Here is a 13,679-nt window from a genome sequence, read left to right as displayed (position 1 = left end):
CTTGTGTGTAACCAATGAGCCATCTGAAGAGGGACTTCCTGACGACGAACCACCTTGACTGTTTTGATCATGTGACATTCCAAGTGGATTCTGGAAGATCACATGACATGCCGCAACTAGACTTCCAGAAAGTATTTCATTAACGTTCCTCGCGAAAAGGCTTTCTTCAGAAAGCAGTGGGAATTCATTCCCAGGATGTGGGTGTCGTTGGCACCCATTTGTTGCCCGTCCCTAGTTGCCCCTTGAGAAGGTGGTGGTGATGGGCCGTCTTCTTGAACCGCTGCAGTCCGTGTGGTGAAGGTTCTCCCACAGCGCTGGATGATAAAAAAATAAATTGTCCGAGGAAGAGGAAGCAAGGACGAATCAGTGGGAGGGGAGAGTGAAGAATTTCCACATGGGTTGGTCCTGGGGTCCCTTACTGATTCTAACTTACATCAGCAAGTTGGGTTCAGAAACTCCATGTAAACTGGTGACAACTGCAAATAATTCTAAACTTGGGCTGAGGAGGAAAGAGATCAAGTTCAAAGCTCCAGGGACACTGGACAAGGTGCAAAAAAAGATCCACAAGGATGATACCAGAACTGAGAGATTATAACCAACAGGAAAGACTGAACAGACTGGGGCTCTTCTCTCTACAAAAGAGAAAATTGAGGGGTGACCTGATAGAGGTCTTTAAGATTATGAAGGGATTTGATAGGGTAGACGTAGAGAAGATGTTTCCAATTGTGGGGGGAATCCAAACCTAGAGGCCATAAATATGAGATAGTCACTAATAAATCCAATAGGTAATTCAGGAGACACTTCTTTACACAGAGGGCGGTTAAAATGCAGAATTTGCCACCACATAGAATGGTTGAGGCGAATAACATGGATGCATTTCAGGGGAAGCTGGATAAACACATGAGGGAGAAAGGAATAGAAGGATATGCTGATAGGGTGAGATGAAGTAGGGAGGGAGGAGGCTCGTGTGGAGCATAAACACCGGGATAGACCAGTTGGGCCGAATGGCCTGTTTCTGTGCTGTACATTCGATGTAATTCTATGTAACAGCTGGTCTGGTAATTATTCCTTTCGAAGTAACAGCACCACCTTTGTGGGGGGAGGTGAGAATTGCAGTCACTACACTTAGAGCCGCCCAGTGATTAAACCACCGCAAGAAAATCAACAAAAAACTCAAGGATGTTTCTCCATTAAAGAACCTTTGAATGACACAGGATAAACTTTCAACTTACCGCCCGGACATACATCAGGCAATATGGATCAGCCGCCCGTTTATAGAAATCGCCAGATTTTAATTTCGATTGATTTCGATGGAATGGGAAATGGAGCAGTTTTTCTGTAAGGTTTTACACTCCGACAGCAGATTAAACATTTATCACCCAGCGTACGAGGTAACATATCAACACAACAAAAACTTTGCTCAATGTGAAGGCTCAACTCACCTTCATATTTTGGATAAAAATAATTCTGGGGAGACAAAAGACATCAAATCAGATGGAAATATCTGGACATTACCGTAAAAAAATACGACATCTTTCAAATAAAGCCTCAGCCATCATTACAAGTGTGAGGGGAACGTAGGATAAACAGGGTGAGATTATCACACCCAGGAGCCCCGTAGGATTCTGTGTCTCATGTTCACAGATAGCCACTCACAACAGGAGGGCTTCATCAAATTAGTCCAATCTTTACGTTAAATCTCTCAAAAATCACCCCCAATGTAAGACGTAACTTTATTAAGTGACATCTAACTTTGGGGGAATGTGCATTTCACTGATTATATGAAGCACTTGAAAACTCTTAACAAATCCAATCCACAAACAGCCATCAAAAAATGTAATAATTACTTAAGTAGGAACATGACAAAATACTTACTCCAGTCTTCACTAGATATTTGCGTAAAGGAGCTGTATGTTGGATTTTTTTTTTGAAAAATGCTAATTTAACCGATTTGCAATGAATGAAAACACAAAAACAAACTACAAGAAACCTGTGTGGATTCTCCCTCTGCTGCTTTCAGAAGCGACCACTTGCTCACTCATGTCACCATGTTTGTAAGAGCTGAGTGCTGGTCTCTGGGTTACTCCATGGGATTGTTCCTGGACAAACCTTTAAGGTAAATCACTCGTTCAGCTCCAGAGAGTAACTTAGGGCAAGAGGGGAGCTGAGATGGTGAGCGTCCATGGACAGGCAGCTTGGAAATTAAATTTAAAGCAATCCCCTGCTTCATTTTTGAAATTGTACTGAGTACTCTGTACTGAAATGCTCCTTTCTCCCACCGTGTCGTCCTCTGACTGGCTTTTAAAGTGTCAAGTGCATTCACTAAATTCTGTGACTTTAAAAGTTTATGTTTACAGTATTTATCTTACCAAATTTTAATAATAATCTACAGGTAACAGCCTCCGGTGTGTCACAAGGCCGCAACATACCAGGAGTTTAGCAATTTTGTTAAATCACCTTAATCCTAAAATGTGTTACCAATCCAGAGCGACTTATTCCTTCATCTACTCGAGGATCTCCCTTGGCCTCACACACAGGCACCAGTCACCGGGCACCGGGCACTGGTCACTAGGCATCAATCACCGGTCAACAGGCACCAGGCACCAGTCATGAGTCACCAGTCAACAGGCACCAGGCACCAGTCATGAGTCACCAGTCAATGGGCACCAGTCACTAGTCAATGGGCACCAATGGGCACCGGTCACCAGGCATCGGGCACAGGGCACCGGTTACCAGGCATCGGGCACAGGGCACCGGTCACCAGGCATCGGGCACAGGGCACCGGTCACCAGGCATCGGGCACAGGGCACCGGTCACCAGGCATCGGGCACAGGGCACCGGTCACAGGGCACCAGTCATGAGTCACCAGTTACCAGTCAATGGGCACCAGGCACCAGTCAATGGGCACAGGGCATCAGTCATCAGGCACGAGTCACCAGTCAACGGGCACCAGTCAACGGGCACCAGTCACCAGTCAACGGGCACCCGTCACCAGTCAACGGGCACCCGTCGCCAGTCAACGGGCACCCGTCGCCAGTCAACGGGCACCCGTCGCCAGTCAACGGGCACCCGTCGCCAGTCAACGGGCACCCGTCACCAGGCACCGGGCACCGGGCACCAAGCTCCAGTCACCAGGTACCGGGCACCAGTCACCAGTCACTGGGCACAGGGCACCAGTCAACAGGCACTAGTCAATGGGCACCAGTCACGAGTATCCAGTCACCAGTCAACAGGCACCAGGCACCAGTCAACGGGCACCAGGCACTAGTCAACATGCACCAGGCACCAGTCAACTGGCACCGGGCCAGGATAATCATGATCTTTAGCTTCTAATCTGAGCCGTCCGTTTAAGGCCACTGCTTAATTACTCTTTGGGACCAAAGTAATAGTACAGTAGTGTAGTGGTTATGTTACTGGATTAATAATCCAGAGGACTTAAGTTCAACTCCCACCAGAGGCAGTTTAAGAATGTAAATTCAGTTTTTATAAAATCTGGAAATAAAAAGTTGGTATCGATAAAAGTGACCGTGAAGCTGTCGGATTGTTGTAAAAACCCAACTGGTTCACTAATGTCCTTTAGGGAAGGAAACCTGCCGTCCTTACCCGGTCTGGGCCTATATGTGACTCCAGTCCCACACCAACATGGTTGATTCATAACAGCCCTCTGAAATGACCCAGCAAGACACTCAATGGTACGGGGCAACTAGGGATTTTTCAAAAAAATGCTGCCCTTGCCAGTGACGCCCAACTTGTTGTAAATTTCAGGCTCTGGTTCACAAGGGCCCAGGATGAAATATCAAGCTTTCTTCCTCGTGTAACAAACCCTGAACTCTCCGTTCCACTGCCTCTGACCTTTTGTACATCCCCTTCCCTTCACACCACCACTGGCGGCCGTGCCTTCATCCACTTAGGTGCCTCGCTCTGGAATTCGCTCCCTAAACCCTTCCACCTCCACCTCCACCTCCTCCTTGAAACCTACCACTTCAACCAAGTTTCCGGTCACCCCTCCTCAAATCTCCTTCATCGACTTGCCGTCCATTTTTCCCTCATGCCTCTGTGAAGCGCCTTGGGGAGATCTTTTCTACATTAAAGGCGCTGCATAATTACAAGTTGCTGCAACACTTTGAAGTGTGAGAGACGATCGTCTAACACATCGTGAGGTTCGTTAATATATTTGCAGATTCCCAGGATAGGTATTTCCATGGTGTTAATTATGACAGGTCAGGTGATACGCTGTTCAATAGGGACTAGGAGTATTATACCACAAAACACACAACTCTGCTGAAACCGAGCTGTCCCTTTAAGGGCACAAAGTCTAATTGATAGATAAAGCAGCCTCATGTTAATTAAAGAACGGAAACAAAAATTAAAAAATTATAGTGTTTGGCCTTATAGCTGAGGGCTGATGTCAGCTACAGAACCACACCCTTTCCATTTGAGTGACCTTAATACTGTAAATTATTGTTTGTTTTAACATTAACCATGCAAGCTGAAATTTAGCATCTCCACTCCTGCCTCAGCTCATCTGCTATTGAAACCCTCATCCATGCCTTTCTTACCTCTAGACGCAACTATTCCAATGCTCTCCTGGCAGAGCTCCCACCTCCCACCCTCTGTAAATTTGAACTCATCCAAAACTCTGCTGCCCGTATCCTAACTCGCACCAAGTCCTGTTCACCCATCACCCCCTGTGCTCGCTGACCTACATCGGCTCCCGGTTCGGCAATGCCTCGATTTTAAAATTCTCATCCTTGTTTTCAAATCCCTTCATGGCCTCGCCCCTCCCTATCTCTGTAACCTCCTCCAGCCGTACGAGATTTCCGCGCTCATCCAATTCTGGTCTCTTGCGCGTCCCCTAATTTTCATCGCTCCACCATTGGCGGCCGTGCCTTCAGCTGCCTTGACCCTAAGCTCTGGAATTCCCTCCCTAAACCTCTCCGACTCTCTCTCCTCCTTTAAGATGCTCCTTAAAACCTACTTCTTTGACCAAGATTTTGGTCACCTGTCCTGATATCTCTTTATATGGCGCCTTGGGATGTCTTATTATGTTAAAGGCACTAAATAAATGCAATTTGTTGTTGTATGAGACGAATTGGTCCAAGGAGACATATTTAACTGGACATCAACAGTTCCCTTTTGCAACTTGTGAAGTAACAATGTGAGACATACTTTGGATATGCGAGGACGGATAAAATAATTATGTTTGCTAAGAAATCTCAATCTTAACTTTTCCTTAATATTATTAAACAGATCTGTTTAAAGGACATCTCATTCTATGGCCTTGAATCTGGGAACACAACACAATGACAAACTGAACTCCACACACTCATGTTATGTGACATGTAGCTACTTGTATCTATCCAGTCAGTAACTGCAAAAAAACACAATTATCTTCTGTGAGGTTTGTATAGCAAACTGCAGTTATTCAATGCAAAAAAAAAACGCCAGAAAGCTTGGAATGTAAATCATAAAATACCTCAGCAAGCCTTGGAAATAAAGGAATCCTGTGTCCCAGATACCGAGAGAGGGACCCTCTCAGGGACAGTGACCAAGGTGTTGTTTAAACCCCCCCCCTGGGCACAGGTCCAGAATTTTTCACTCATTTCAGATCTGAAACAAAACTTGGGCTCATTCCCCTTTCAAAGTAAATCAGGCTGAAAGCCAAGACTGTTAGTTCCTGCTCCCAATACTCGTTCACATCTCTTCTCATGAACTTCACTTTATATTATCCACACACACAGACATGAGAGGGTCGGAATCAAAAGATGGAGAAGGAGCCCATCCTGGACTGGGCAACTTCTGACACCAGGATCAGGGGCAGAAGCCGATGAGAGAGCTGCAAGCAGAAGGTTCAGTACCGTTTCTGGGTCGTTTTCGAAGACCTCCCTGGCCTCCTCTTTATTGCAGAATTCCTCCACACATTCCCGCTCCAGATGCCCTTGTCTGGTCTCCTCGAATACGTGGTTGGCCCGTTTGATCCGACTGAGGAAGCTGGAGGCGGCTCTGCGGGACACGACTGTGGGGAGAAGGAGAGAAAGAGATGAATGAGGGTGAGTGAGTGGAGTGAGTGAGGGTGAGGGAGTGAGCGAGTCCCCCAGTCCCGGTCGAAGAGCTCCCTTACACTGCGAGGACTGCGAGGTGGCGAGGAGTAGCAGGACCAGGGTCCCCAGCATCTTGTGTCGGATTGGAGGGGGGATCTGCTCGGTTCCTACTTCCTCCCTCAGTCTGCAGGAACTGCCAAGTGGTGAATAAAGAAAACAAGCATTACAACATCCACATTCATTCCCATTTAACTCTTCCCAGGGAGAGAGAGAGACAGAGGATAAAGATTACAACACTCTGAAAAGCAAAACCAGTCTGGAGAGAGGGGGGTCCGAGAAATAACCTTCCGCCATCCAATTACAAAGCAGACTCCAGCTGTTCAGTACATGTTTGAGATTGTGAACCAGATTGCTCCCTCTTCCTTTGTTCTCAGGATCGACCAAGGCCACCTCCTTAGTTGCCCTGACAACACTTCAGAGCAGTCTATTCATTTGCCTGGGCCCATAGGGTGGGTTTGGACACAAACACCCTCCCCCAAAATCAAAGCAAGTCACCCAGTCAACCAAAAGAAAAAGTCATAATTTGCATTTATGCAGCACCTTTCATGACCTCAGGACGTCCCAAAGCGCTTTATAACCAATGAAGTATTTTTTTGAAGTGTGGTCACTGTTGTAATGTAGGAAACGCGGCAACCAATTTGCGCACAGCAAGATCCCACGAACAGCAATGTGATAAATAACCAGATAGTCTGTTTTCGAGATGTCTGGTCAGGACACCAGGGAAAACTCCCCCTGCTCTTCTTTGAAATAGTGCCATGGGATCTGTTACATCCACCTGAGAGGGCAGACGGGGTCACAGTTTTACATCTCATCTGAAAGGCGGCACCTCCGACAGTGCAGCACTCCCCCAGTACAGGGAGTATCAGCATGGATTTTGTGCTCAAGTCTCTGCAGAGGGGCTTTGAACCCACGACCTTCTGACTCTGAGCCACGACTGACATTTGGAAACGTGTGCAAATCACTGATGAGCCAATGTCCTGCGTTACTCACCGGGTTTGAGTGAATCAGTGAAGGTCAGGCGATATCAGAGGGGCACAAAGAGTCAGCCCCACCATGTGGATTAGAGTCACGTGTAAAACGGGTGTAAGCAGCTGAACTCAGTCCCCATCGCTTATAGCGGGCCTGTTCGTGCTAACGAGGTTTGCCCACTATACGCGATGGACAGTAAAACCGTAATCAGCTGGAGCAATGTAGTTGTTGACAGTGTGAAGAGCTGATTGAAGACCCAACTTTGCCTGAAATCAGCAGAGCTTTTAAATTGAGTACTGAACCGCTCAAAATAGCCAGCGCACTTAATACAAGCTCATTGCCCGACATTGGCCCGGTCTGGCGAGGCCTCGAATTTAAAATTCTCATCCTAGTGTTCAAATCCCTCCATGGCCTCGCCCCTCCCTATCTCTGTAACCTCCTCCAGCCCTACAACCCTCCGAGATCTCCGCGCTCCTCCAATTCTGGCCTCTTGCACATCCCCCGATTTCCATCGCTCCACCATTGGCGGCCGTGCCTTCAGCTGCCTCGGCCCTAAGCTCTGGAATTCCCTCCCTGAACCTCTCCGCCTCTCTCTCCTCCTTTAAGACGCTCCTTAAAACCTACCTCTTTGACCAAGTTTTTGGTCACCTGTCCTAATATCCCGTGGCTCGGTGTCAAATTTTGTCTGATAATCGCTCCTGTGAAGCACCTTGGGCAGTTTTACTATGTTAAAGGTGCTATATAAATGCAGGTGGTTGTTATCATTGATGCCTATGGTACTTATAGCCCCGTTTGCCTGATATAGGCGGCTGTCTGCGATAAGTGGAGATGGTGGAAGTAGTGGGGACTATATCAGGAAATCTCTGTAAAGCCTTTAAAAAGACAGGTCAGGTAGCAATCTCCAGCAGACTGGGAGACAAGCAGGTAAGAGGGAACAACACTCGGTCCTCAGCAGGCAGATCAACGCTACTTTCCTGCTATAAATAGTGACCAGTAAAACCAAAAAGGAAAGTAACCAGCACTTAAAAAAAACCACAGGAAACCTCCATTTAGCATAAACTCTCCTCCCTGTTACAACCAGAATCTCATCACCGGTGTAACCGCACTTTAACCAGGTGCGAACAGCTGATTGAAACTGCTCAAAGACCCACTGCTTGAAATCTGCCGAGATTTTTAACTGGCTCAGTACAGGGTGAGAACTTATTGAACTGCCTGAAACATTCGGCGAGCTTAATACTGTAGAAGCCGAGCCTTTGTAATTGATGCGTTTGGTGATAGTAAATGGTTAACGGCGTTCACCTGATAGGCAGCTCTCGGTGATACACAGGGACGTGTAAATGGGGGGATCTGTACTGTTTACAGGTGTATAAAAACATTCGAAAGCAGGCGATGATGGATTAAGTGATAATTTTGGAGTGCATTTTCCAGGGATATAATATGCTGTGCAATAGTTCGAAGATTGTACTCATCCTCTTTATTGGCTGCACAAGTGCCAATGCAAGAGGGTTGGGACATTTTGCCATGTTAAGGACGCTATATAAATGCAAGTTGTTTTTGTACAAGGAGCCATAATATGTCCATGGAAAACACAAAATTAACACCCAACAATATCCTGTAAACATCGTTAACAAAAAACATAAGGCAATTGTTAACTTTTTTTAAATACTGTAAAAATGTTCATGAAGTTCTCACTATGTAATTGTGTAGCCAAACGCCAAAAAAAGGAATGTGAAGGAAAATAACAAGACAAAATAAAGAACTTGCATTTCTATAGCGCCTTTCACGACCTCAGGACATCCCAAAGCGCTTTACAGCCAATGAAGTACTTTTGAAGTGCAGTCACTGTTGTAATGTAGGAAATGCGGCAGCCAATTTACGCACAGCAAGATCCCACAAACAGCAACAAGATGATGACCAAATAATCTGGGTTTTTTTTTTAAGTGGTTGGTTGAGGGATAAATATTGAGCAGAACACCGGGGAGAACTCCCCTGCTCTTCTTCGAGTTAGTGCCGTGAGATCTTTTATGTCCACCTGAGAGGGCAGGAGGGGCCTCGGATTGTCAGCCTCGATTTTGTGCTCAAGTCTCTAGAAGTGGGACTTGAACCCACAACCTTCTGACTCAGAGGTGAGAGTGAGAGGTACCCACTGAGTCACAGTTGACACCAAGGTAAACTAATAGTAAACAAGTGAGTAATCACTTTTAGCCTAATATTGATGCTATTTTTTCCAGACTGTACAATGCACACAGTTCAATACAGTTTTAGTTTAATCAAACGCATATATTGACAGTTTGTAGAAGAGTCTTAGAATTTACACTTCCTAATTTTTATCTTTTAACACAGCACATACTTTTATTTGTTAAATTTTACATATAGTCAAGAATGTTTTCATAATGTACAGTTACTGCCTGTGAGCTTTAAAACAATCTCCACACAGTAGCAAACAATGATAAGCTATGTTAAGAATATTTACTACAGTGATAGTGTGTCCGACAGACTCTACTCCGCTCACTCCACAGACGGGCAGGAGTGGGATTGGATATCATAGTTCTTGTGACTGGCTTCATCCAAGTCAATAACCTGGTCGTTAATTTCCATTTCCAGACACCCGGTGAAGGGAGCTGTGACGGGTGTGGCTGTAACTGGAATAACTGCAAACACAAGAACATGACAGTGTTATTAATAACCGAAAGATAACAAATCAAGGCACCTAAATCTGGAGCAATATTAATCTATCAAAATCCTTATGGGTTTTGAGTTTGTTGCAATTGTCCATTAAATCAATGAGTAATCTCTCCCTCAGTCCATTAAATCAATGGGTAATCTCCCCCCAGTCCATTAAATCAATGGGTAATCTCTCCCCCAGTCCATTAAATCAATGGGTAATCTCTCCCCCAGTCCACTAAATCAATGGGTAATCTCTCCCCCAGTCCATTAAATCAATGGGTAATCTCCCCCCAGTCCATTAAATCAATGGGTAATCTCTCCCCCAGTCCACTAAATCAATGGGTAATCTCTCCCCCAGTCCACTAAATCAATGAGTAATCTCTCCCCCAGTCCATTAAATCAATGGGTAATCTCTCCCCCAGTCCATTAAATCCACATCGTTCACCTGAGGAAGGAGGTAGCCTCCGAAAGCTTGTAAATTTAAAATAAAATTGCTGGACTATAACTTGGTGTTGTAAAATTGTTTACAATCATTAAATCAATGAGTAATCTCTCCCTCAGTCCATTAAATCAATGGGTAATCTCTCCCCCAGTCCATTAAATCAATGAGTAATCTCTCCCCCAGTCCATTAAATCAATGGGTAATCTCCCCCCCAGTCCATTAAATCAATGGGTAATCTCCCCCCAGTCCATTAAATCAATGGGTAATCTCCCCCCAGTCCATTAAATCAATGGGTAATCTCCCCCCAGTCCATTAAATCAATGAGTAATCTCTCCCTCAGTCCATTAAATCAATGGGTAATCTCCCCCCAGTCCATTAAATCAATGGGTAATCTCTCCCCCAGTCCATTAAATCAATGGGTAATCTCCCCCCAGTCCATTAAATCAATGGGTAATCTCCCCCCAGTCCATTAAATCAATGGGTAATCTCCCCCCCAGTCCATTAAATCAATGGGTAATCTCTCCCCCAGTCCATTAAATCAATGGGTAATCTCTCCCCCAGTCCATTAAATCAATGGGTAATCTCTCCCCCAGTCCATTAAATCAATGGGTAATCTCCCCACTCCCATTAAATTAATGGACTGGGAGGTTCCTGCTTGATTTGAATGGGCTGGGTTACCTTAAGGGGGTCTTAAGGTGACAGGACCCCTGGGAGTTGGGAAGTTAATGACTTGGGAACATCTTCCCTATATCCTGTGCTGATGGTGAGATGTCACATGCAGTTAGTATGGATCAGTTAGTATGTTGTTGGCATGTTGCTCCCAGTTTTCCCATCTAGCAACATAGGAATAGGAGGAGGCCATTCAACCCCTCGAGCCTGTTCCGCCATTCAATTAGGTCATGGCTGATCTGTATCTTAACTCCATTTACCTGCCTTGGTTCCGTAACCCTTAATCCCCTTACCCAACAAAAATCTATTCATTTCAGTTTTGAAATTTTCAATTGACCCCCAGCCTTAACAGTTTTTTGGGGGAGAGAGTTCCAGATTTCCACTCCCCTTTGTGTGAAGAAGTGCTTCCTGACATCACCCCTGAACGGCCTGGCTCTAATTTTAAGGTTCTGCCCCCTTGTTCTGGACTCCCCCCACCAGAGGAAATAGTTTCTCTCTATCGACCCTATCAAATCCTTTAATCATCTTAAACATCTCGATTAGATCACCCCTTAATCTTCTGAATTCGAGGGAATACAAGCCCAGTCTATGCAACCTGTCCTCGTAATTTAACCCTTTTAGCCCCGGTATCATTCTGGTGAATCTGCGCTGCACCCCCTCCAAGGCCGATATATCCTTCTGTACTGTCTGCGTGCTTGGCCCCATTGGAAGCAGGGTGGGCTCATAGAATCTACCCCCGATTCTGCTGCCATGGGGTTTCCGATACCTGGTACTCCCCCGAGTGTGGTATTGACTGCTCTCCGCATGGCCTGGTCCAACATGGACAACTTCTTCCTCAGCCCCGAGCTGTTCAAGTGGCTCCCACAAGTGTTTCCGTCCATCTCCCACAGGATTGTCTCGGCTGTTATGGTGAGTTGCATCGTGTGCCATTCCCCATCGCACAGATATAACCCCTCTGTCCGGGACACAATCTCATTCTCTACAGCCAGAATTAAGCACTAATGAAGAACGAAGCAAAGAAATAAATTCAGGGGTCATGAAATTCCAACTCTCGGTCAAGATTATTGGGTAATTTTGTGAGTTCCAACGATGATTTGGAAGCGGTGAGTATAGGTCAGAGAGTCAAGGGTATAATGGGGAGGGGGTGAGAGCACAGGAGAGTCAGGGGCAAAATGGGGAGAGGGTGAAAGCAGAGGAGACGTTTGGTGTTAGTGGAGGAGAGGGGGTGGGGGGTTGCCTGGCGTTAGATGAGGTGAGGGGGTGAGGGGAAGGGGTGAGGGGACACCTGGTGTTAGAGGAGGGGAGGAGGGGAGGGGAGGAGGGGAGGGGGGGAGGGGAGAGGAGACACCTGGTGTTAGAGGAGGGCAGGGGAGGGGGGGGGGAGGAGGAGGGGGGGGAGGAGGGGGGGGGGGAGGAGGGGGGGGGGGGAGGAGGGGGGGGGAGGGGAGGGGGGGGGAGGAGGGGGGGGGAGGAGGGGAGGGGGGGGGAGGGGAGGGGGGGGGAGGAGGGGGGAGGAGGGGAGGGGGGAGGAGGGGGGGAGGGGGGGGAGGAGGGGAGGGGGCGAGGGGACGCCTGGTGTTAGAGGAGGGGAGGGGCTGAGGGGATGAAAGGCATGAGGAGACCAAGAAGGTGACACAGTCCGAGACGATTAAGAGGTTTGAAATCAAGGATGAGAATTTTGTAATCGACACTCTGAGCTGCCAATGATCAAAGGATTAGAAATCTTTCACACCGATAATATCCAGAACCGACCTGGCCACGAACATCAACAAACCGGTTCAGAGTGGTGAATACTTGGCAAAGCAGAACACCCCCTCGAGCTTCCCATAGGCTCATCCCAAATTACAGCCTCACTCGAGTGATTGGACGGGGCCTCGGATCTGTAGAGGCGAAACAGAGAAACTCACTCCGCTGGGCAGCTGGGAACTCACTGCTTGAAGGGGACGCAGCCCAAGGGCCTCATTAGCCTGAAGGCGACGGCTCTCAGGCCCGTCTTCCAAAAGCAACTGATCTCTCTGGGATCTTTCTGTGTACTTTAGGCCCCAACCTGTAGGTCCAGAACAGAGCCCAGGCCTGCTCATGGCAGAAGGAGCACTCAAACCCAGTCAGAGTTTTCCAACTTTACACCTGAACAGGTCTCAGTTTAACGTCTCACCCGAAAGATGGCACCTCCACCAGTGCACCAGTATTGACCCCCTCAGTACTGACCCTCCGACAGTGCGGCGCTCCCTCAGTACTGACCCTCCGACAGTGCGGCGCTCCCTCAGTACTGACCCTCCGACAGTGCGGCGCTCCCTCAGTACTGACCCTCCGACAGTCCGGCGCTCCCTCAGTACTGACCCTCCGACAGTGCGGCGCTCCCTCAGTACCGACCCTCCGACAGTGCGGCGCTCCCTCAGTACCGACCCTCCGACAGTGCGGCGCTCCCTCAGTACCGACCCTCCGACAGTGCGGCGCTCCCTCAGTACCGACCCTCCGACAGTGCGGCGCTCCCTCAGTACCGACCCTCCGACTGTGCGGCGCTCCCTCAGTACCGACCCTCCGACTGTGCGGCGCTCCCTCAGTACCGACCCTCCGACAGTGCGGCGCTCCCTCAGTACCGACCCTCCGACAGTGCGGCGCTCCCTCAGTACCGACCCTCCGACAGTGCGGCGCTCCCTCAGTACCGACCCTCCGACAGTGCGGCGCTCCCTCAGTACCGACCCTCCGACAGTGCGGCGCTCCCTCAGTACCGACCCTCCGACAGCGCGGCGCTCCCTCAGTACTGACCCTCCGACAGCGCGGCGCTCCGTCAGTACTGACCCTCCGACAGTCCGGCGCTCCGTCAGTAC

The 13,679-nt window shown here is 48.0% G+C and overlaps 2 protein-coding genes across 2 annotated transcripts in view; both read right to left on the bottom strand.

The window, feature by feature from the left end:
* LOC137323156 (growth arrest-specific protein 6-like) overlaps positions 1–6,272 on the bottom strand; it is a 35,548-nt gene extending 29,276 nt beyond the window's left edge. Inside the window, exons 1-3 of the mRNA XM_067986638.1 lie at positions 6,122–6,272; positions 5,859–6,016; positions 1,443–1,467 (exon numbers count right to left, since the gene is read on the bottom strand). Coding sequence (XP_067842739.1) covers positions 1,443–1,467; positions 5,859–6,016; positions 6,122–6,173 — 235 coding nt within the window. The 5' untranslated portion in view covers positions 6,174–6,272. The remainder of the gene's footprint in view (positions 1–1,442; positions 1,468–5,858; positions 6,017–6,121) is intronic.
* Positions 6,273–9,394: 3,122 nt separating this feature from the next.
* The window catches only part of pros1 (protein S), a 37,019-nt gene continuing 32,734 nt past the window's right edge, over positions 9,395–13,679 (bottom strand). The window contains exons 14-15 of the mRNA XM_067986637.1: positions 11,615–11,846; positions 9,395–9,721 (exon numbers count right to left, since the gene is read on the bottom strand). Coding sequence (XP_067842738.1) covers positions 9,579–9,721; positions 11,615–11,846 — 375 coding nt within the window. The 3' untranslated portion in view covers positions 9,395–9,578. The remainder of the gene's footprint in view (positions 9,722–11,614; positions 11,847–13,679) is intronic.

The sequence above is a fragment of the Heptranchias perlo genome, chromosome 6 (assembly GCF_035084215.1).
Source record: "Heptranchias perlo isolate sHepPer1 chromosome 6, sHepPer1.hap1, whole genome shotgun sequence".
NCBI classification, from domain to species: Eukaryota; Metazoa; Chordata; class Chondrichthyes; order Hexanchiformes; family Hexanchidae; genus Heptranchias; species Heptranchias perlo.
The sequence above is the reverse complement of the archived record's forward strand: the minus strand, read 5'-3'. Positions and strand labels throughout refer to the sequence as shown.